We start from the raw sequence: 25,415 nt of genomic DNA on the forward strand, positions 1-25,415 counted from the left end.
TCCAATCCTGGTACAGAAAACCAAGTCACAAAACCATTTTCCTTAGGAACCACGTTTCAACTAATTTGGTGAGAGCAAAGTAAGGGGTTAAAGCAAAGAAGAGAAGGCAAGTTGAAGTCTGTTTTTTTTTACCATCATATTATCTGCAGCTTCTTATTCTAAGTCAGGTGGTTACACAGCAGTTTAGGTTGTCCAGGTGTCCAAGAGAAAGAACAGAGCTGGAAACTAGCATGGCAAGTCCACTTTAAAATCCTACAAGTATTGGTGATTGGTGCATTTAGTGCTCAATACAAGAGTCAAACCTGTGTGGACACATTCTGCAGTAATAGTGCCAATCAAGATAAGCCAGTGTTTGGTTTTGCCCAGGGCACCAACGGTTGGTCAAATTAAAAAAAACAAAAACCAAACCAAAAAAAAAGAAAGTTAGACACTTATAATGTTAAGAACCCCCCAAACACAACATACACCTCAGGATCCAGCTGCCACCTCTAAAACTGGAGACCAAAATAAATCAAACCATTTTCCAAATAATGCTTTATGAATGTGGTTTTAAAGTGAAGAACGATTCCCAACAAAACATTGATGAACAAGAATGAAGTCAATGAAAATAGAAATAAAACTGTTTCAAACTTGGGTGCTTTACTCAAGCTGCACCTCCTGCTCTGCAGGAATAACTTACACATGAACACATACCAGACGCTAAAACACTACAGAGCGTCTGATGTGATAACTGTAAAAGTAATCCTTATCATTTTATCTTAAAAACTTGCAGGTAAAAAGTAAAATGTCACCATTCATATTACAAAGTAATCTAGCAGGAATGTTTGCTTTCATTGATTAGACTGGCTGACAGAGTACATCATTTGAAGTCACCATTAAACTTTTTTGCCCAAACTTTCTACAGCAGTACCTCCACCTCACCCACTGTACGGTCTAAACAGTGTCACCTGCTGGCACACAGTCATTGGCTGAAACAATTTCACCTGATTGTCACATGTAAGCCCATGAGGGTGGACACAAGGCAATCTTGCAAAAGGTAACGCAGAAAACACACAGCTTCCACATGATGTATGAGGCATGAAAAGTGCTGTCCCTAGCACACATTAGAAATTATGTATTGCATTCAATGGGAAATCACAAACTCAAACCTTTTTATAGAGTATGTGCGCTTGAGCTGAACAGTACAGATATTGACTTAAAAAAAAAAAAAAATCATATTTTGAAAACCAACACTTTCTTACCTATAGAGGAAACCTCCAGAGCCAAGCCTTGCCAGTCAATATCTTTCTAATGCCGAGATGGTGGGACTACACACAGTAGCTCCATCTGCTCGCCCTCCACAGCTGACAGAGTTACAGACTGTAGATTGTGTAGCTGTTTGGGCCTACCCCATGTGGCAGCTGTGTGTTTTGGCAAAATGTATTTATTTATTATTAAATAAATTTATCCTCTACTTCTGTGTATAGTTTGGCAATTAAATGCCTTTCAATTTTACTATAGTAGCAGGCTGAATTGACAGTTCTGCACATTGGAGATGAATATTCAACTTGGAACGACATTTTTAAAAAATATAATGCAATCTAAAGGGAGACCCAGCAAACTGAAAACCAGTTATCTGAAGAGCACTTGCGATAAAAACAAAAAACGAACATATTCTTAATGCATTTATAGCTCCTAGTTTAGGTTGTGGTGACAAACATCTCCTCTTTAGCCTTCCAGCTGCGAGGTAAGAACCTAGTTAGCATGAAAGCAGCCAGTAAGAAAGAGACAGTGTTGGTATATCTCTATGGTCATTTTTTTCCCCTTTTTGTTACTACAATCTCAACTCCATAATAAATTAGAAAGAAACATACCAAAACAGCTCAAATGTTATTCAATGCAGAAGATCACAAGAGAAAAATCATTTGCAATTAGCTGCAACAAAAATAAAACTGTTTCAATTGGTCAGAGCAGCTCTGCTCAGAGACAGATCAACGGTGGGGGAGAAATTTTAAATATAGCTCTAACTTGAAGTGTCAGCCTGTTATGCAGCCAATAACAACAACATGGTGATTGGTTGATCATGAATCAGCTATTCCTCTCTGTGGTAATTCAACTTATGCTTCTGTATACATTTTCCTTTTATAAAATATTTTATTCATACAATCATTTCCTTAACCATCGCAACATTACTATTTAATTTTGGGAGTCAGGATATCAGTCACACATCACCTCCTAAGTACAATAGTATATAAACAAATGCAGAAAAAAAATTATTCCGTATCCATTTGAGTGTCTCTCATTTTACTTCTTAGTCCATCTTGTGTCTGTACACCTGTCTGCCCATTTGTCTTTCAGTGATGAGACGATGGGAGTATTGCTGGTCCTGATGGGGCATGTGGTTGGAACAGCTGTGAGCAGCAGCCTCTGCTGGCTGACCAGGAGAAAGGCCCTGCATGGCAGAACAGGCTGGCCATTGGCAGGCATTAAGTGACTCTCATGCTGGCCCGTTTACAGCTGGCTCAGAGGACACAGAACTTCTGTCGAGCCTAGAAAAGAGGAATGAGATATAGATACGGAACCTTTTGAAGACAGAAGGAAATATCACTGCATAAATGAAGACTATGAAGAGACTGATTATATTCTAATGAAATTCAAACTTGAATCACAAAGGCAGTCAGACTTACTTGGCCTCCTCTGTGGGGGACATTTCTTCCAGAGGACCATTGGGTAGCTCCACAATGGGCCGACATTTCTCACTACTTGCCAGGACACGAATAAGGAGAGAAACACAATATATTCAGTTTACAATACCAGAACATGTGAAACGGTTTAGAAAAGGCTGTAATGGAAATCAGCTCAAGATAATTTGTATCTTGCAGCAAAACAGTTTTGTCTTGTCATTTATCAATTCCTACACCTATAATTTCTTAAAAATAAATAAATTCCAGTCAATAGAGCAACTGACCAAGCTCTGATTGGCCAGGAGTTATACTGAACTTATTTTCTGGGTGCGATGCTCAACTCGACTTAAGAGGTTTAGTTACACGAGGAGATCACTCAGTCAGGATTTCTCCCCCAAACCCCAACTATCTCTAACTGTTGGCATAGAGCCCAAAGGAGCTGTCTGCCATGCAGTTTTAATACCTCATTCACTGAGCTGATGTAAAGCAGACTTTGAAGGTAATCTGGAACTATTCATAGACTTTAAATGACCTGCTTTCTGGAAAAGGTCTAATCCAATTGAAAAGGGAAGGAAAGAAGTTGTTTACTTTGTTGTTAGGCTAACTATTTTTTAATCAAAAGCAATTTACTAATTTTTAAATCACATCTTTTATTTTCCAGGCTCATATTTAACCAAAATGGAAAGGCCTGCAATTATTCACAGCTCAGAGAAACGTGGGGCACTGACATAGCTGCTAGATGCATCTGGATGGCGATATAACAGAAATGATGAATGTGATGATTCATTACTATTAATGCACTTGAAGTTATGAAGAAACATAATCTGACTATCAGATTCTGCAAGCACATCTGATAGTAGCAATGAATACTGCAAAGTCCTGCACATTTCAGGGACAAATGTGTGACGGACGACCGCTGAACACTGCAGAGCACGTGCCGACTCTGGCTTTTTATAAGACAAAAACAAACTTAAGTAGTGACTGTGAGACTGTGTGTGCTATATCTGACCCAGTTTTAGGACAGCAGGCTGTGGCTGAGCTGTTGATGCCTGCTCTCTCTGACTCCACATACTCCACTACTGAGTACTTCTCTGAAGAAGCAATCTTCTCTTCCTCACTGGAACACACAAGTACACAGCATATGCATTAATACATTGGTATGAATCCCTTCTAATTAGTCACTTTTTCCACAGAACCACACCAACCATTACAACAGTGAGATGTCAACAGTGAAGCATGCTGAACTGACTGACAGAAAGAACAGTAAAACAAAGGATGGTCATGTCGAAATGGAACACCTCTGATGTCTATGTAGGAAAAGCATCAAAATGTACAGCAAATGGAGAAAGTCAACAGATTGGATTGTTTAGCTATGATAGTCTTTACTTTGTTGCTAGCAAGCAAACAGTAAACAGGCCTAGAGACTGATTAGACCAAAATTGTTTGTACCAGCCGTCAGTCTTGCTTTGTCTCAGAGAACCACCAATCATCTTGATGAGGCCTCAATCAAACTAAAAACACTCACAAACATCCAAATCTATTCAAACATTTAAAAAGGTGCTATATAACGGGTACCCAGAATGTGTAAAATTAGAAAACAAATGTTTATGGTCTCCTGTTAAAAATCTGCAGTCAGTTACATGTTTTAAAAACAGAATTTTACAATTTCACAAAAACATTCAAACTCATATAGTCATGCTTGTGTAAATGTAATTTTAGTCAAGTACCAAAAAAGAGAAAACGTTACTTTCTGGAATTTATAGTACAGAAAAACAAATACATGTTGTTTTGAAATCTGATTCAATTAGCAACACATTAAAGCACAAATCTTTCTATTTGAATCTACCTCAGTTATTGTTATATTTAGAATGGTTGTATTTAGGGCTGTGCAATATGACCAAAATCTCATATACCGATATAATACATTTATCGTCCTGACAATGGTATAAATCACAAAAATGTAACATTTTATGTAAATTCTGGAATCTCGAGCAACTCAACTTGCGTGAAGTGTTTCCAGCTGGGCGTCCTTTACCTGGAGTCCAGTGTTTTAACCGATGCATGAAACTATACATTTTTAGACATAAGTTGTAACGGCCATCGTTTTCTTTCAAAGTTTGAGTCGAAGGTTTATTTTTTAGCACCTGATGGCTCTTTTTTGCTTCTCATCCGTAAACTTTCTGCATACCCTTTCACGTGATTCAGTTTATTTTGAAAAGTCTCAACAGGATCAAACAAGTGGACAGCGGAGCCACTCGATGGTTTTACCGTCGTTGTTGTTGCTAACAACAACAACAACAACAACAACACATAAAGACAGGCGCTTGTCCGTCCGTAGTGTGGTTATATTAAATATAAGAGAAAGAGAGAACTTTAAGAAATTAATATAGCCACTACAGTGATCATCAAAATGATGAAAAAATATTGCTGTAAACAGTTTATTTTACGACACCACGAAACAAACGATAGCGTAAAATGAAACGATAGACGTTTTTATATTGTCATCCGATATACATCGTTATATCGAACAGCCCTAGTTGTATTACAGCCAATATCAAATTTTGTTTTATTATGTGAAGAGTGAGCTGTGACGTGTACATGTTTTTATTCTGTATTAAAGTAGTTTTTCAGTCAGAATACAATCACCACATTTTGCTTTTGTATTTTGCAAAAGTAGTATTGTTTTTCTCTCTAATAAGTCACAATCGCAGGATGGACACACTGTCTATTTGCTAAAGCCAAAAAAATAAGGCAGCTATGGGAAAAGCACACCAATGAAACAAGCATATGGAGAAATATATTTAGAAAGCTGTATGTAACCAATAAAAATCCAACTGAGGCCACTTCAGAGAACTGGTTTCTACTTTGGGCCAATTTCATCTGGAACATTTCAGCCAAGAATGAGATTGTGTTGCAGTGTTAGAATAAAAGTAATCTGAATAAGATCAAGGCAAAATTAAAAAGGAAAAAAAAAAAACTGCACTAAAAAAAAAAAAAGAAAAGAAAGAAAAGAAGAAAAACACACCTTTGATAAAAACACATGCAGAATGGAGATAATGAAATAAACAAACAAGGAGTTGAAACCAAAGAAGATCAAAATTCCGAAAGAAAAGTTGGTGGTTGACGTGACAACAAGACTACATCACGGCTGCAGGCTGATCTCTGATTGGCTGTACATACCGATAAGATTTCAACACTCTGAAGAAGACCACACCCACAACGCACAGCAAGAGAGAGAGGGGAAGCTCAGATTGTAAGTGTCGCTCAGTTCATTACACTGCTGTTATCAACTCAGGCAGACAGACAATATGATGCAGCATCAACAAAGGGACGGAAGGACAGAGGACAACCAACTTTAAAACCTGACTGTTCAGGAAACAAGGATTTCACCATGAAAGGGACTTTTTATGAGGCACTTTTTAAGCTTGTAGGACAGAAAAGTGGCATTCAAAACTTGGTATCCCCAGTTTGTGTAAGGCAAGACCTCAGTTACTTTGGATTTTTGAACATCAAATGGCTATCAAGGAGTAAAACACAAACAAACTAGTGTTCAAATATCAACCCCAATCCCCCCAAAATCCTATTTTCTGCTGTCCACATTATCATGTCACATTACACTAACCCATGACAGGGCACACAAATTAAATGTCACAGGATCTATAGTGGTTGTATCTAAAGTCTCAAAACACCAATAGTGTAAAGAACTTATGTTAGCTACAGTCACTACAGTCTAGACAGCGGAAGAAAGAATAGTCAGTGTTAAAAACTGAATCAGTTTATAGGCCCCTTTCTTTATGGCAGTGCAATGGACCAGGTCAAGTAGGAATCATTTATCAGATCAGCCTCTAATCCTCATTGAGGCACAGATAACTAAACTGGGATTGTATTCATAAATAAGTAAATTCTTAAAGTGATAACAATTTTTAAGAATTTACACTGACTACAGCCTAGTTAAGATGAGTTATTCACAAAGTAGGACTACCTCAGTAGCTTAAGAGTTTTTCTTCTGGCATGAAGCTACAATGAGCCAGCCCCGCATCCCATAAGAGACACCAGTTAAAACCAGCCAACCCATGCCTATAATCACAGAATTCCAACTGGCACTGGCACCACTCTCATCACCATAAGTCTGAAGTGTAATTCTTTTGTGTGCAAGTGATTCTCGAACCTCTTGAAAACGGCGGTCTCAGTCTTGGCATCAACAGTGAGACTGACTGTTTCTTTCATGGAGCCATTGATGACCGTTTCTGTGATGCTGCGGTGCTCAGAGCTAGATGCTTCCTCCTCTGCCTTAGAGCTCCCACAATCACTAGGTGCAGAGGCAGCTGGAGAAGCCACACTCGTGCCCAACCAGCCATCACAGTCTGAGGGATGTTAAGAAATGTGACATTAGGTGTCAGGTCTAATCAATCAATCAACGTCAATTAGACTGATTTAGCATCAACAGCTACCTCAACATGGGTTACATTCACCCCTAATATAAGAAAGATATAAGAAATATAAGAAACATCATCAAGTTCAGGAAATTCTGGATACTTCCCTTGTCAGATGACAAGAATACTCAAGGACATGCATTTGTGCATATCTCACCTTCAGACTGCATGGGTGCGTTAACCCCTAAAGGGTCAATTGTTTCTATACTGGTTTCCATAGCAACAGGAGAGTTGCATCTCAGGGGGTCTTTGGGGCTGAAAAATAAATATAAATTTATAAAGCACTTTCAAGTTTCACGGCTATCTTAAACACAAATTATTTATTCCAGAAACTGCAACACTGCAGACAGAAAAACAGACCCATGGTAAGTCAGGACATCTTACTTGACAGGAGTGAAGTTGGAGAAATCAGCCCAGCCAGTTTCTGAGTTTGAGTTAGCTGCAGGAGAGGAGCTCCATGCTGTATCAGGGGAGGTGGAGGGAGAGGATGGAGCTGGGTTGCTGGGGTTGGAGTTTGAAGCTGTGGATGTACCCGTGTCCATAGGGATATCATCAAAATTTGCCGTCCACACTGGGCCTAAACAAACAAACAAAAACAACAAAAACAACCCCAAATATATACGTTTTAATTCACGCATAAACTGAAAATAACTCCAATTAATTACAGTGATTAATTATTCGTGATTACACAATGCAATGCCTACATAGTGAGGGGTTTTAAAAAATAAAATTAAAAAAAAAGTAAAATACTGCCATTTTTTTTTTTACTGGCTCAGTGTTTGTTTGTTTTTTTAAATAAATAAAAAAAACAACATAATTTATTGCTTATTGCGCAATTTATTGTTGATATTATTTAAATATGCTTTAGTATGTGAAAAAATACATACTAAAAACATGCCAGTTGGAAGCGGCCATTGTGGAGAAAATGAAAGCAACTGTTACTGATTCTTCGGGGTTGATCTAAAGGAGTTGATTTGATTATTCAGTCGAACTGGGAGGGGTTAAAACTCAGCTGACAGCAATCTACTGACCAGCAGTGAGATTTTACACTCTATAACTTTAAATTAATCTTAGTTTAATCTTGATCCTAAAATCAAGTTGAGGCAAAACATAAAATAAATAAAAACGCTTGTGACAATTTGTCATTAGGCTACCACTGTGTACTTGAGTCTTACATGTGGTTGTCTCAAAACCACTAACCTGTGTCAACTTCCATTCTGTCATCGTTGCTGGGGTTGGAAGCTTCAAACTGATCCCTCTTCACGTCCTCCTCCTCTGAGTCTGTGCTCTCCTCGCTGTCTGTGCTGCCTGAACTCCTGTGATGGACAGATCAAGTATTAGAATAAAGATCTGAGCTGTCCTCTTTATACTGTGAGTGAGATTAAAAATAAATAGATAAATAACTAAATAAATAACAGAATATACAATTCAGCAGGAATTGATATCAGGATTTTATTGATACAGCTTAAATAAACAGGCTGCTCTGGTGGCGTTTTGTAAAACAATTTATCTGTATATATGCTCCTATATGGAACTTACAGTTCACATAAACACATTTTTTTGTATTTTTGCATAATAAGTATGTAATGCTGGCCTTGTTGACCACTAAAATATGTATTCAGAGCCATACGACCTTCACCTTTCTCATTTCCCTCATCTTTCCATTGTGAATGAATTTGTGTGTGATTTACAACTAACACTGACAAACCTAGAGATGTTTCTTATCCAAGTACTGATGACATTATTCATATTATGTTGATTTTAAATATTATAACGATTATTATTACCATTGTATTAAAAATACTGAAGTAACAAGCTGATAATACAAAGGTTTTTTGATGACTACAGCAATGGTGATACAACTACCACTTTTCTAAAGCAATCACACAAAAAGCAAAAAACTCTAAACACAACAAATTATCCTTAAACAAGACTAAAAAGTTTTACAAATAGCTTCTGACGTTGATGTTAATAAAAATGAATCACTATAAGATCAAATACAGTGTCCATATGAATTCATGAGAAAACCTGCTATATCATTCCTACCACTTGAATGTTTTAGTTGTTCAAAATCTGGTGGCACATGGTTCACATCCGTACCACCTTGCTCTCACAGCACTACAACTATGCCCATGTTTGACTTGATAGTCCTGTTTAATGCTATCAAATGAAGGCAACCCCGCCCCCTTAATGAAAACATTAAGTAACAAATAATTTAAAAACAAGTGGAAAGATAGTATAATGAGGCCATTAAGGTTAATTCAGTAACTCAATTCAGTTCAGTTGCAAAAAAAAAAAAAAAAGTTCAGTTTCTTGGTGCATGTGTGTCTGACTCACCTGGGGCGTCTCTGTGCCTCTGGTGCAAAGGTGACATCTTTTTCATCCCAGATATCGTCTTCATCTGAACCAGCATCTTCAAACTGCTGGATTTTCTCCTTACAGCGTGCCTCAAACAAAGCGATATTTGCCTGGAGAAAATTTACACACATGTCAAAATTAGAGTGTCATCGGTTGTGCTTAAAGCACATGCACATACAAAGTAAAGTCTTACAGAACAAAACCCTAGGCTGTGAAGCATTCACTTAGAAAGCAGGCCTCAGGCATCTTTCACAGCATTATGCTGTCATTTCTTTTCCTGAAGAATACCTAGAGGCTTGTTTGAAGTACAAAAAAATATTACTTCAAGGTTTGTATTCTACAGCAGTTTTATTTTCTCACTTTCTTGTCATCTGCTTCCAAATTAATATCAACATCAGGATATGCACATCATGCCTTTAAAAATATTTTAACTAATTCCAGAAGAGTTTTACTCTCAACATTATGAATTTTAGATTAATAATCAAAGTACTTACACTTTCATTTGTATTCAGTGAAAAATTGATGTCTGATATTCTATCAAAGGGAATACTGCAAGGTTAAAGAGAGAGAGTTTTATTGAGTTAGATTTGTTAGGCATCCACATACAGACAAGCAACAAATTAAAGGAAAAACCCCAGATTCCCTCCTACAATGGGGGAATCTTTTGGCCATTGCTGTGGGACACATTTTAGTTGTAGAGTGATCTTTTTTTTTTAAACCAGTGATGAAGCACTCCCAATGATGCAAGTTGTTGCCGAGATGTTAATGCTCCCATCCATAGGGAAAGAATGGCTTTAATAAGTATGACTGATGTGACTCAAACACCATGACCTTTAGTTGCCAGATTCAAAAGCCAGCTGAACTTTTGGCGTCATCAAAACGAGGGAATATCATTTGTGCTGCTTAACCACTGTGTAGAATTTCATAGACTTGGACAAACAATGCCAAGTCACACTGCTGGCACAACACCTTATCAAGACACTTGTTTTTCCTTTAACTCGTCTCCAAATGACCCCACACAGACAAATTCTAGGACACAGCAAAAGTTTGTTTAATATTTCAAGCAGCCAGTACAAAATAAACAACTTTTAATCACCACCTGATTCTTTATGTCCCCGTTCCATGTTTTAAACTGACCAAGCTAAGAAAAGCTACATTTCCAGGTAGAGGAAACAATGCAGACAAGGAACCCAACATTGTTAGTCTCTACTTTGATATTCTGATGTAGTCACATAAGATTTTGCTGAAAATTTACCATCCACTAAGCAATCACTTTTTGCCCAAGCATGTTTTTTTTTTTTGTTGTTTTTTTTATTGTTAGCCTAGTTCTAACAAAGATGAAAATACAATAAATATAAAACTCATCATGCATATTGCAGTTGGATATACACTATTGAAACAACTAATAATGAAGGAATTATCTATGTTTTTCACCTGTGTGACCACTTATAATAACTTGCCAACATCTGCCCTGTATACAATGCACTGTTCTTTTACAGCAAAGAAGCAGAGGTTTTATGCTGTGTACATCTCTACAGGAAAGTCAAGGCCTCTCTTTTTTTAGGCTACATCAGATATGTTCCAGGCATCATGATGGCACAGGAGGCACACCACTTTAGACACTTTAGATTAGCTAGAGCAGAAGCATTATCAGGTACATCAGTTAAAGACCTCAGTGAATAACAGCTTTATTTTCTAAAAGAGATCTCGCCAAATTTTCATTACACTAACATTAAATAATATTATGCTTAACAGAATTTGTAGAGGTCATGTCTGTGGTCAATGTGCATTTTCAGCCTTTCTGGGAAACATTCAATCACTGAGGTAGGTTGGTCAATGCTATGGGTCCATTGTATTTATGCATCCCCCATGTATGAGTCTTATGTTTCTAACAAGCATGCTTTTCGACAGGTGTTCATATAGCTACCTACTCAGAGCAGATCTTTTCTTCCTAAGCGCTTTACTGATGCCATTTTTTTTTAAATTAAAGCGGAAGAAAAGAAAGTAAAAAGAAAAGTTATTCTTGTAACTAAAAGTTACAAGAATAACTTAAGGTCACCAGAAGCCTAAGATTATGTAAGAAAGCTGTACTTCACTGATCCACTCCCAGGCATTTTGAAAAACAAGTGACATAAAAGGCAAAACCACAAGCATGCCCATTCCAGCTCACCCTAAGAAAGACAGAAAAGAGGCGGCCCACGACAGCAGAAAAAGGTGGATATGATTTCTTCTTTGAGCCAATTTTTGCCTTTGACGTGATCAGTGTACCAGGCTAATGATAAAGCATAAAATGGTGTCGCTGGTGATGACATTTCTTTCTATATAAAAATGAAAATCTAAATTACTCAGAAAAAAAAGCTTTATGCTTTTTAAATTGAGTTTAGGGCTAGAATGGAAATCCTTCACAAGCCAATGAATGACTCAAAATTAAGAAATTAAATTGAAGACCTTTATTTTAAAAGTCATATGCAAATATTCTATAACTGAATGAATTAACAGTGAAAAAAATGACCCACCAGCTTGTAGTGTAGTGTGCTGTACCTTTTGTGTTACATGGTAATACTTAAATAGCAAATGTAGGAAAAGTACTCACTCCACAACATCGTCCTGATCAGCAAACTCTTCGTCATTGAAGCCAAACTGCTCAATAAAATTGGACGTCATTTGTTGCATCTGATAATCAGAAAAGGCCTGGCAAAACCCAGGACCAACGATAATGATATACTCTTGGCTCTACACCAAAAATGTCATTACTTGCAGTACAAAGAACATGTATACACATACTATATTCACACACACATAACATACATTAGGATAGATGTTTAAAGTACATTCATTTTTGAATTTTCTACTGCTACACTGATGACAGAGTTATTGTGCAGGACCCATGGACACAGAGTACCCACTGAAATCAACAGCTGGCCAAGTCAAGGGGGAAGAAGAAAAAAAAACCCCAAAACAAACAAAGTAACCTGATGCACTTTGGAGGACTTCAATTTCTCTTGTGAAGCATGAAGTGGACAAAATTTAAAAAGAAGTTGACATGTATGTACTGCACATTTAAATTTCCTAGGGTCCCCCCCCAATCATCGAAAACACTTTTGACAATAACTTTTAATATATAGAAGGTTTTGATTTGGCCCCCTAGGCAGAAAGGCTACCTCTACATGAGCTGGGTTTATGTGCCCATGGGTCTGCTTTGTGTGCCTTCATCCATTTGCATCTGTGTTTAAATCTTACTTGTTGAAGAGACGAGTCTTGGTGAAAACCACTCTCTTTAAAGTCCACCTCATCATCACTGGAAGAATGGATGTGGTGTGTATTTACCTGAGAAAACATGACATTTAATACAAAATGATCTCCTGCTTATGGAGTGCAAAGAGTGCCAAAATTAAATAACATAATCATTAAACTATAATTTCTGCTTACATTAAAATTAGAAGTACACTTTTATTAAAAATATAATTATTTCACCATTTTATCATCTCATGGTTCCTGTGCTACAGTGCGTCATGAAATACTGAAACTATCACAGCAGGTTGTCAACAGACCCCAACATCTGACCTCACCTTTGACTGGAGGATAAACATTGGATAGAATTTACTTAAGTGCTATATACAGGTGATGCTTAGTTCATGCTTTGTTCCCAGGGAAATCAGTCTGGCTGACATTAAAGTTCAACTTCATAATAACTTACTGACTCTCAATGTCTTGCTGGACAGTATATTTTAAACTGAATCATTGGCTCATCTTTTCCTCGTTTGTCCTAGCAGTTTATTTTCAATTAAAATTTACATTAAAAACATTTTAATGCTATGCCAAAACACTTTAGCTGTTAAATGGTTCAGCATGAAAACAAACCTGAAAGCTTTACTATTTTTCATGTTCGTGTTGTTACTCACCAAGTCAACAGTGTTTCTTTTGTTTGTGTCAGCCAGCTGTCCAGAAATAAAAGATTCCCATTTTTCTCGATCCTCTGCAGGGAGCTCTGTCACAGACATGAAATTTATATAGACACAGACACACACACACACACTACATCAACATAAAGAGCACAGCTATCAAAACTACTGGCAGAAGACAGTGCTACCCCCTGAGCCCCTTTACAACAAAGTAGAATAACAATGTTATTCTCAAATTATGGGTAAGCACATCTCTCACTTTATTTTCAGTTATGATTTTAGTGTCCAATAATTATAAAACCCAGATAATAAACAAAACATTCATGCTCCAAATTCTATTCCACAGTTTCTTGTGTTTTAAAGCCAGCTCTTCTCTTTCCCCTCACATGGAAGTGCTTTTTGTCCTTCCTAAAATACGAGTGTAACGAAGGGGAATATGAGCTAGGGTTTAGAAACGTTAGTGTGCTGATGATGATGTGTTCCTGGTCAGTATGAGACCTATCGATGATAAACCTACACTTTACAGGAAAGTAACAACACATGATGGTGCTAGATGAGCACTCAAAGAAATGTAATTCCTCACCAGAGATGAGCTGTTGTATTTGCGGCCCATTAGGGCCTTTGTCGCAGTTATGAACTATAGAGTTGGCTATTCTGGTCAGGTGACCCATGTAGCCTCGTCGCCGCCCACCTTCTGCCCTAAAACAAGGTTCAATAGTAGTATTAGCATATTTAATAGGGTGCTAGCGCCATGACCAATAAAACACAAGTATTATGCTTTTAGTGCAAACAAGAATACTTACTGTTCTTTCTCATTGGAGCTCCAGGCATCAATGATTCTCTGTATAAATTGGCACTTTTGAAACAGCTGGTGGAGAAAAACACAAGATACTAAATACACCAAAGAAATATCTGACAGACAGCTCACGTGACGTATAGTTAACTTCCAAGTCTGTTGCTCGTATAGGCCTGTATAAACAGGTTATGGACACATATACATATGTGTATTTATACACACACACACTAAAAAGTGTGGTTTTCCCCTTCTAGTATTTCAATCTTACATGTTTGATGAGGATGCTTTCCTTCACGTGTTCTGCCTCTGTGTCTGGTTGGATGTCTATGGGGGCAGGAGGCATAGCCAGTATCATGGCTGTACAGATTTCCACCTGAATGTGGAGGAAGTTGTTCCAGATGTATTTGAAATACATATCCTGTTGAGTAAAACAAAAACAAGTACAAAAGGAGACGCATTAATAATGGATTGGATTTATATAGCGCTTTTCAAGGCACCCCAAGTGCTTTACAATGCCACTATTCATTCACTCTCGCATTCACACACACTGGTGGAGGCAAGCTACGGTTGTAGCTACAGCTGCAGACTGGGGCAGACTGACAGCAGCGAGGCTGCCATATCGCGCCATTGGCCCCTCTGACCAACACCAGTAGGTAGTAGGGTAAAGTGTCCTGCCCAGGGACACAATGACCAGGACAGAGAGCCCGGGGATCGAACCGGCGACCTTCCGGTTACAGATGCGCTTCCCAACCCCCTGAGCCACGGGTCGCATTAGTAAACCGACGGACAGAATAAAACTAGGGGGAACCACAACCAAAGGTTTTTCAGGTTTTTTTTGCCGACATAGCTGACACAAACTATGAAGGAAAAAATCTGTCATGTCTCCTCACAGGCTGAGATCTTATATCCGGATCATGGTGGACATGTAGGCTCCCTGTGCATTGCCACTATACATGACAAGTGATAACTGGATGGCCAGATTTAAGCTAAGTATTTTTTTTTTATTAAAAAAAACAAAAAACAAAAAACAAAAAAACCCCCACGAAATACTGAAAAGCGATGTGTTGTGTGTCGTGCATTATGAATGATGCAGGCCGTTTGAAAATTCAGGCCAGCCACATTGCTAAAAAATAAAATCCAAAACAACAAAAAGTTAAATCATCCATTTTCTTCTGCTTATCTGGGGTTGGGCAGCGGGGAAGTCCAGACCACTCTCTTATCAGCCACCTCTTCCAGTTCTTCCAGTTTCCCAACAATGCTCCATCTGGTGGCAGATGGCTGCATAACATCGGGATGCAACAATTTACTGGGATTGGACATTGACTTGAATGGTGTGGAAGTTTGAAGTGTAGGGATAAAACTTTCTGTTAATTGTGCAAGTTAGGATTTTCAGATTTAGACCAAAAACTCTGAACTGGACTTCTGTGGAAAATTTATGCCCCAAAAAATTTTCAGAAAACTTTTGAACTTGTCTAAGATCGAAATTCATTGCATTGATTGTAGTCTCCGCCCCCACACCACACACCCTAAAAAGAAGATAGTACTTACTAGTATAACTCCAAGTGTGTTGAGGTTAATTAGTTCTGTATTGATGCTGTGTGTGTTGCTCTGCAACAGACTGGCGACCAGTCTGACCACATTGAGCCTGGTGTTGCCCACTGGAGGGTCCAGAACCCCCCATGTTGTCTTCATCATATTCTTCTGATGGTGGAAAGCAAAGTGTTTATCTTAACTACAAATGTCATTTTCCTTGGGATAAATAAAGTATTATCAATCAATCAATCAATATTTGCAGACTTGGCCTGAAAAATATAACATAGTCCACCTATCTTCAACCTACAATCTGCAAATCTGCAAACAGAGCAATAGTCACAGCTGTAAATAGTCCTTACCTTTGGAGGTTCGAGTAGCAGCTGGTGAAAATCTTTGAGTCTGGGTCTCACAGCCTCGAGGATGCTGTGGTTCACTGAGAATGATGGATGAGACATCCCTGGGGGGCACTCCATATGACCCTCAAACCTACAACACATGTCCAGTCACATGAACTAGTGCAAAAAAGAAAACAAAACAATGTTGCCTTGCCAGTACAGTTTGGACCATGATTCAGACTGGGACTATATGATTTAAGGATCCAAATAGGAGAAGTAAACTTTGTATACTGCAATAAAGACAGAAAGAATGTTTGCGGTATTTAGCTCCCCATTTCAAGCGGTATTGTGTTGCTTAAAAATTGATTTATTTTAAAATCTCCACCCATGTCAAATTAAAAATATCAACTGGCAGATGAAAGGACAAGACATACGCTGGTCTCCTCGTCTCAAACAATGTGAGCAGGATCTGGATAACGCTGACAATTGCAGACTCGTTCTTTTCCTTGTCGAAGATATTAGAGAGCAGCTGCTCTACTGTCTCCTGCCTGAAGAGGAAGATAACAGACACTTAAATGAGGGAAAGCAGGTTTTTTTGCATGGCAGAAAATGACAATGAAATCGAACAAAAACAAAGATAGACACAAGAGAATGATTTAAAGTTTGATCTGGTTGATCGTTATCAAAATTCACACCAATTATCTTATATCTGAGTTCAAAGGTTACGTCACAGTAAAACAAGAGCACTCAGAGCGTAACTCCCCAAAAGGACAAGGGCTATACTAAATGACACTTTTATTACAATACATTCCCTCTTATTGGGTCAAACAAACAAACTGAACCAACGACGTACTCATAGATAGTTTTATTCTGTACAATACTGACAAGTTCTCGTAAAGAAGCAAATACATACTTTTCAAGTGTGGACAGAAGTGGATCAGGTTCTGAAGAGCCCTGCACCTGGAACATCTGGTCTCTGCTCAGTCTAATGATCTCACAGAGTGACTGTGATGCATTGGAGTGTCTCTGTTTTCAAGAAGAAAAAAAATAAATAAAACACTGCTAACCAGCTTAAAAAAAAAAAAAAAAAAAAAGCCCTCCAGTCTTGTATTTCCCTCCTGCTAGCTGACCAGGAGGCTATTTGTTGCAGCCCTCGATCAGTGAGCCAACTCTCCAATGAGGCTCTCATCCCACAGTCAAATAGAATGACTGAAAGTGCAGGGAAGAAAATCCCATCGGGAGAAACCCCCACCCGAACACCGCCTCTCACCGAGGGCTCATAGGTACAGAGCCCAGCACCCCTCCAGGTGACTTTCTGCACTTTATATAGTATTGTTTAATACTGGTAAATATTACATCTGAATGTCTTCAATGATTAAATAAGTACCAGTATACTTCCTGACGAATACCCTGGTGAATACCGGAAGTACAGGGCAAAATATGTAAGAAACTCACATCTTCATCTTGAGAAGGTTGTATCATCTCCACCAGTCTCTGAATCACTTTCTCCTCATTCAGCCACTAATAGAAACAAAGAACTTTGTCAGGAAATCATAAAATTTCATTATTAAATAAAAAGGCTTCACAACGTTTCACCCTTTGCTGTCCACTTCATTCCTTAACATCAACTGAGAACGGTTAATAAACTATACCAGATGGCAATATAATTTAATGTGGACTGTAATATTCTAGTGTAAAGTGCCTGAGAGGATATCATTTTTAGCAAAGGAGGGAACCATTTTGTTGTTACCCACATTGAGAACATCTTGTCGTAGCTGCTGTGGTTCGATGCAGGTGAGCATCCTGAGCAGCAAGTCCATGATCGCAGAGGTCCCGATGTGTTTTATCATCAAGTCTACAAAGTCTTCCTGCTTCCTCAAAAAATCAACTATCTTTAAATAAAAACAAGACAAGGTTTTGTCATACCGATTTAAACAGACTTTGTTACACCTATAAGTAGCAAAGCATTTTATCCTCTCAGTATTTTTACATGTTGGCATCATTGGTGAAAAGAAATAAATTAATAAATAAAAATCCTACCTGTTCAGGCTTGCGTCCTATAAGAATAGAAAGAACTTTGGAGAAGAAGCTGGCCAGGAGGGGGTTGAGGGGCGGCTCATTTTGGAGGAAACTGTACAATTTCATCAGCAGTTTTTCATCTTCTCCTAGTCTGTCATTGATCTGGCTCACATCTGATGTAAGCAGCTCACATGATATGTTGGGATACCTGAGGGGTTTAAAAAAAAAAAAAAAGGCCCTTTTAGAGTTTTTCCAATAGTTACAGCACTGCTCATTACAAAGCAGATAAATATTTAAATGCAGGAAATTCTAGAGGTATGAGTTCTTCTCAAAGTTATATCCAACCAGAGATCAAGAGTTTAAGTTTAGTTGCTTCATTTCACCAGTTTATTTTGAGAAAACACTAAATTACAGCAGCACTGCCACCATCGGTTCTGTAAGTAGTGTAACAGGAATTTTTTACAAACCTCAGTTATACACCAGACAGAATCAAACTTTTTTTCTTTTTTCTTCAGATTTCCATATTTCAAAAAACAATTTGAACAACAGATCAAAACAAGTGTAGATAATTCTCCTGTGAATTCATATAGCTCAAGTGGGAGCCATATGTCCAAGTAATACCATAGTATTTAAAGCAATGAGTGATTTTAAAGCAGACTACTGGATGTGAAGCTTTCCCAACTGGATTTTCCCACATAATCAGAAGTTTGGGGAAAAGCTCCCAAATCTCAGTTTGACCAATTTCTTCCGGCCTTGTGAACAAACTTGCTAACATTTCAACTTTTGTGGACATGTCAGCAGTTTGCTAGACACTGGAGTTACGCAACTTTGATTTAGCACCACAGATAAGTTTACAGAAAAACTACATCCTGTAGGTTAAATGTTCCTGATGTCAACATACATCTTCGTCAAACTGTGAAATTAATAACCATTTCCTTACTTGTATTTAACCTTTTCCTCAACATCAGTACTGGGTTCCTGTGTGATAAAGGTAACCAGGTCCTCCATACACTGTGGTCTCAGCAGGAAGTCCACAAGTTTGTGATTCTGGGCCTTGCACTCCTGCAGGACATCATCCTCATCCATTACCTCTGTAAGCGTCACATCCTCCTTCTCCAGCAGTGTGTCAATGTGGGATGTGGTGTGGAGGTCAAATTTCCAAAACATGTTGGTTCTTTAATACATACATACATACATATATATGAAAAAAGGACACAAATATGTTAAAACAGATTGTGGGCAAAAGTGAGTCATTAAAATGAGCACAAAAATGAAACATTATCAATCGAGATTCATCTAAGGGGCAATGATTTACTAAGGGATCACTCAATAATCGAGTAACAGTTCTTATTTCAGCTCACCTGTGAGTATGTTGGAGTCCTCACAGCAAAGCTCAGGTTAAAAAGAGGTTTGTTCTAGTCTTTGGGAGTTGTGGCCCATTCCAGGCTGACCAGACGGATGGGCAAGCAGGCAGATAGTGGTAATGGACACACTCACAAAAAGCGCACATACAGCAGTTCAACACGAACACACCTGTGGGAGAAAGACAAAAGCAGATGGGCATATATTAGGGCTGTGCGATATGACCAAAGTCTCATATCCCGATATAAGACACTTATCGTCCCGACACAGATATATATCACAAAAATTTTACATTTTCTGTAAATTCTGTGAATCTCGGGCAACTCGACTTGAGTGAAGTGTTTTCAGCTGGCGTCGTGTACCTGGAGTCCAGTGTTACATAAGTTGAAACAGCCACAGTTTTCTTTGTGAGTATTTATTACACGGCGTGCTGCGGGGAAAAGCCATCAAATCCGACTTTTTTTGACCCCATGCGACGCATATCCGATCATGGTATAACAGTTTGAACAGCACAAATCCAATATTTTCAAATCCGACCTGGGTCACGTCGTATTTAGGGCTGCCACAAACGATTATTCTGATAGTCGACTAGTCACCAATTAATTTTGCGATTAGTCGACTAATCAGATCATCATCCATTGGAGGTAAAACGTACAGCTTATTGCACCAGCAGCATCTGCTCTTATATAACTATCATTTGCTTACAGCTTTAAGTGTGTAAGGTCTGTGCTAACTAACAATAAAGACAAGATGATAGTTTATTAAATTTGCAGATTGTTTCGGTGAAGTTTAATAAACTCCTTGCTATCTAAAATATAACAGGACACCGGAGTATATTCTCGAGCATCTCACACTTCTGATAATCAGCTGTCTGCTTGACGTTTATTCAGCTGTGTAAAAACTTTAATCTCAGCCAAACCGATTTACTCAGGAACAAATAAAACACTGAAAGAAAGCCAAACAATAACATTTTTAAGTTATCTAAGTGACTTATATATCATGTTTAACCTGAGTAGCGAAAGACGGCGGTGGGTTTGAAAACGATTTGCCGGGAGTCCGGTGTTCTCACGGCTCTAGCGAGCCTAGCCCCCGGCTAGCTATAGAGCTAGTGGGTAACAGACGTCTCCGAAAACGTCGGAGCGCTTGATAAACTGAGCAGATATTTGAGGTTTACACAGCTACATTCTCGCCTGAAAATATGTTAAACGTTTATTTTGTGACCCAGAAAGAATAATAAGAGTAATATTAAAACTAACTAGCTGCCGCCATTGTTGGAAACTGAGCTGGGCCGCGCTATGAATTCTGGGACACAGCTTCTTCTTCTTCGGGGTTTAACGGCAGCTGGCATCCTTGTACATGCAGTGCTGCCATCTTCTGTTTCAGTCCGTTATTACACTCTTAAATCCTGCTACTTATTCCTGCGTCTTTTGGGATCTTACAAAGCTTCAAACGACGCGTCGACTATTAAACCAGTCGACGACGATTTTGATAGTCGATGTAATCGTGACTAGTCGACTAATCGTGGCAGCCCTAGTCGCATTAAATCAGTCTTTTACGTCACTGACACAAGACAGACGCCAATTATCAGCGCCGGAGAAGACAATCAAAAAGACATTGTGAACGCTTCCTGGCCATCCAGTGAACAACCGGACCAAAAAAAAAAAAAAAAATCAGAATTGAGCATTAAGACCTCCAGTGTGAACTTAGCCTTATAGTCAGCAGCATTTAGAAGTGCTTACATAACTTAAAGGCTTTAAGAATGCCCCCACCCAACATTTGGATCAGATATCCATCTCATCCTGACTTAAAAACCTGGACTGGATAGTGGTGACAACCTCCTGATCCATTTTACATTGTTCTGTGTTTACTACACACTGGTTGCTACAGAGAGCTATCATAACGTGGAGAATGCCAACAGGAAAGAACCAGCATTTTGGAGACATTTTACTGCTGCTACACAGATTTTCTTTACATGTTTGGAATAGGTTTTTTTTTTTTTTTTTTTTTTTTTTAAATTAAACAGTGGTCAAGTGAGTCAAAGAGACAATGTCAATGATGTATCAGTAGCCCACCTAAGGCCCAAGATGACTACCAGCTGAGGCTAACCAGCTGGCATTAAACACCAATAATAAGAAATCTACAATAACTTACATGCATTTAGAAATCTCACACATACAAAGAGCGACCTTTCTCTAGTTAAAGAACAAAAAGGCACAAATTCTCAATTATTACTATTTTAACCGTTCATCTTATATAAAAATAAATAAACTCCCCAGTCTCTTTCTCATCACCAACTGGGTATGAAGACTTGCATCTAGGCTAACATGATTCTACTACTTCATCTGTGCCTCATAATTAGAACTAGGCAATAAAACCAATTAATTATCGTGCAAAAAACTTTTTAATAGCAATATAAAACATGGTCATTATTAGGGCTGGGCCATATTATACCGTTCACGGTAATACTGGTATAATGTTAGGCAACGATAGGAAAATGAAATACCGCGATAGAATATGAGTAAAACGTGCATGTGCAGAGCCTTTGTTTTCATACGCACATGGCCGATTGTTGAGTGAAACAGATGAACCAGAATTGGTTTGTAAAAATGCTCCAACTTCAGTGATGTGGAACTGGTTTGGTGTTTGTCCGTCAGATGCAGAAGATGCAAGCGGCCGTCGTTATTGTCGTATTTGTCGGACTAAGATGCTCTTAAATCTGGGAGTAATCTGGGTCCTAAACTCCGTATCGTTCAGGTCAAACGAACACTGCAGCATCACTGAGAGTTAAAAACTGTCTAAATTCTTTCATCTTTAATAAAACGATCAGCATTGCTGCTTTACCAGGTGTAACTATGAAGTTTAACTTCCAGGCATCCATGAAAACAAAATTTATTACATTTAACGGAGTTAGAAGTTAGCAGGAAGCTAGCGGAAGTTAGCTTGCTAGTTACCTAAGCATGATATTGCATGTTCTGACTGAGAGATTTCTGAAAAAATTCAAACGTACAGCTCTGCTATCACTTCCAACATAAATGAAGAGAGGAAAATAAACAGCAGTGACATTTGTAGGGTTACTGAAGTTGGGCTAGCTGGTATATAATGATGTGCTACGTGATCGCTAGCAACACAGCTATGTTAGCATAACATAAACAGTGAAGCTGGAGGACGAACACTAACACTTTTACACTTATAAAAGTTAACGTGAAGGTTCCTCATGGTTAGAGACAAATGCAATCGCATGGCAGGATGCTGTAAACGGACCAAACTTCAGTCAGGAGAACAACTGAGATAATCCATCCACAATACGAGGTTAGTCATTAATATACTGCAACAACATGGGAATAGAGCAGCTGCCAGAGAATTCAACATTAATGAATCAATGGTACAGAAGTGGAGGAAGCAAGAAGAATGAGTTTAATAAAGTTTGATTTATCTGACTGCTTTGTTTCGCTTAATTTGCCTTATAATCCCGTGCACCTTATGGTCCGAAAAATACGTACTGCACACTGCAGTTTAATGTTGCAAAGCACCTCTTTTTAACTTCAGTGGATATTATACATGGTTATGCTCAGGATATGTCAGCCCATTTCTACTGGAAATGCCTTTTGGTTAAACTTTCAGCAAGGAATTTGCATTTGCACTGTTACATTTTTATAAAGCTTTAATGTACATAAAAACCAGCTTCTTGTTTAAGTGAAAATAAATGGAAGGTTGTCTTTTTGCGCTAGTAATGTTGTGGAGTTGTATTTTGACTCGCATCAATTATATCGTCAGTTATATCGTTATCGCAAATTTTCAAATATATATCGTGATAAATATTTTTGGCCATATCGCCCTGCTCTAGTCATTATAAAAGTGACAGCTCATTCAATCCATGTTTTGACAGACAATATGAAAAGCCAATGACAATGCCTGAAGTGCTGCTATTGGCTGGAATTAAACTAAGCTGCAATGTCCTGGTTTTTCCCATGTTAAGAATGTGTATAATACGAATACTCTGAAGGAAATGCTCTTATTTGTATACGTTTTTCAGTTTTTGTTGTCAAACAACTTCATGAACATGCAATAAAGATATGAAAAAGGGACAAACAATACCCATCAAGACCAATGTAAATACCCTCTATTTTCAAGCCATCTTTCAGTCCACTTTTCTTCAATGCTAGAGCCCTGACTTAATGATATGATTATGATGTCTGATTAAATCCCTGTGAAAATTTGTCAAAATCTTAGCTTTTCTCTGATTTCATCTATATTCACGTAAGTTTGAAGTTACATTAAACTAAAGCTTCTTGTTAGCAACTATTCTGAAAATTTGTTGTTGACACTCTTGAGATGTGTCCCAGTTCGGTACATTACTGTAGAGAGGTATTAATCCATTCCCATTTCTTTTTATTTTGCTTTCAAGGAGGTAAACCTTCTTTTAATTTTTAAACTAACTTTGAGCAGTACTTCTCCAGATAAATCGCTTAGCAAAGACCTAATTTAAATTGTATGCATCTTTAAACACTTTGTGACTAGCAGTCTCTCATCATTTGACCTATTCATTGATTCCCCACCTAAAAGGTCTTCTAATTACCCGTTCTGTACCACAGACAACCTATAATCACAAGCTCACCCACTGTACAAAGCACCTTCCTACTTATATTCAGAACAGTGACTTGTTACCAAGAGACTGTAGCAACTGCGTGTAATAAACATAGAGGATACCGGCTGCTGTGACTCCCCAAACTACTTTGACAAATCAAGTGCGGCTAGACATCTGGATGCCGATTATATTTCTGCTATTATGAATTTTGTGTTAACTCAGCAATGCAACTGACACAAAAACTGCACTACACTCACACTATAAAACGCCTATATTTTGATAAAACTATCACTCCCCAAAACAGCTGAACATACGCCATAGAGCGAAAATAATAAAAATACCGTAGGCACATAAACATTACGAGCCCGTAATAAAATCAATCTAAATATCCACTCTACCTACATTTCAGGCCTATGTAGTACAACTATACACATGCAATAAGATATCACATTTTAGCTGGGTGGCAATACTTAGTATTCACCCAGAATCACCTGGTTCATCTGGGCTTGACTATCTGTTCCGAACCAACAGAATGAGCAGTTTAAAAAAAATAAGAAGAATTTCCTTAAGTATGTGTAAAGGCAGTCATTTAACGCAATCGTTATTGGCTGTATTTAATTTCAGCTAACCAACCTTCGAAGGCAAAGTTAACGGTTAGCTTTAATTTCGGCTAAACACGGATCAAAACAGCAGCCTTTTTAATTCACGTCATTACCAGTTCGTTTACATCCTAAGGCCCAAACCTATCTACCACTAACGGTGCAGGCGTTAAAGACAACACACCGGTACAAGGAACGTCACTAGCTATTGTTAGCTAACCCCGTGCTATCGAACTCAACCAGTTACCCTAATATATGTCACATATGAGGGTAATATTAACTGGCTGACAGGTTTGACAATAAAATCAAAATATGATCCCGAGGTACCTTAAAACACTAATGTGTCATGTTAACGTTAGCCTCCTCTTAGCTTAAAAAAACCACAGCCTGACAGCGCAGTGATAAGATGGCCAAGTATGCTCTTTGCTAGCCAGCTAACGTTAGCCGGCTATCTAAAGACTGCTGGCTAATCGTCTCTTCAGCACCAAGTGTATGAGCTTGCAGTTGTACCTACCAATAGACAAGGGTAAACACCGACTCTCCAGCATGTAGCTTATCTTAACATTAGCCTCGGACCTTAGCGATACTAAGACAGAGCTAAGATGAAATTTTGGCAAGGAAAATAAAGCGTTTAAAACTGTTTCTAACAGGCGCGAAAATGTAGACCTTCGGAGAGCACTTTTCAAGATGGCGGTTCCGTCAACTTCATCGACCCCTTCCCCCACTCCAGCTGCAATGTTTGTCAATCAAACGATTTCCGCAAAACTATTGGTTGCGAATCCTGTCGCTCAAACAAGGTCGTGAGCTTTTATTGGACAAGGTGCGTGCCT

General features: G+C 38.3%; 1 protein-coding gene across 4 annotated transcripts; it reads right to left on the reverse strand.

The window, feature by feature from the left end:
- Positions 1–519: 519 nt before the first annotated feature.
- Positions 520–25,318, reverse strand: ppp6r3 (protein phosphatase 6, regulatory subunit 3). Of its 4 annotated transcripts, none has more exons than XM_082540261.1 (25): positions 25,100–25,318; positions 19,401–19,572; positions 18,980–19,213; positions 18,061–18,247; positions 17,775–17,912; positions 17,476–17,541; positions 16,934–17,046; positions 16,455–16,568; positions 16,045–16,171; positions 15,701–15,853; positions 14,421–14,570; positions 14,160–14,224; positions 13,940–14,055; positions 13,357–13,442; positions 12,695–12,781; positions 12,048–12,127; positions 9,949–10,003; positions 9,434–9,564; positions 8,297–8,412; positions 7,481–7,673; positions 7,254–7,351; positions 6,832–7,027; positions 3,673–3,780; positions 2,667–2,741; positions 520–2,528 (listed from the first exon to the last, which is right to left on the reverse strand). In XM_082540261.1, exons 3-25 carry the CDS (start codon positions 19,204–19,206, stop codon positions 2,477–2,479), a joined length of 2,733 nt encoding a protein of 910 aa, XP_082396387.1. In that variant the 5' UTR covers positions 19,207–19,213; positions 19,401–19,572; positions 25,100–25,318; the 3' UTR covers positions 520–2,476. The 4 variants fall into 4 exon arrangements, with proteins under 4 accessions (XP_082396387.1, XP_082396388.1, XP_082396386.1 ...); XM_082540262.1 differs by having other exon boundaries at positions 12,048–12,094; positions 25,100–25,317; XM_082540260.1 differs by having other exon boundaries at positions 2,667–2,738; positions 12,048–12,145; positions 25,100–25,317.
- Positions 25,319–25,415: the final 97 nt, after the last annotated feature.

This window comes from Aulonocara stuartgranti, assembly GCF_965226115.1.
Source record: "Aulonocara stuartgranti genome assembly, chromosome: 7".
Lineage (NCBI taxonomy): Eukaryota > Metazoa > Chordata > Actinopteri > Cichliformes > Cichlidae > Aulonocara > Aulonocara stuartgranti.

Coding starts and splice junctions, on each gene's coding strand:
- ppp6r3 (XM_082540259.1), bottom strand. CDS start 19,206: ATGTTTTGGAAATTTGACCTCCACACCACATCCCACATTGACACACTG. Junction 14,225..14,420: donor AAAGCATCCTCATCAAACAT/GTAAGATTGAAA, acceptor TTTCTCCACCAG/CTGTTTCAAAAGTGCCAATT. Junction 14,056..14,159: donor AGCTCCAATGAGAAAGAACA/GTAAGTATTCTT, acceptor ACCTTGTTTTAG/GGCAGAAGGTGGGCGGCGAC.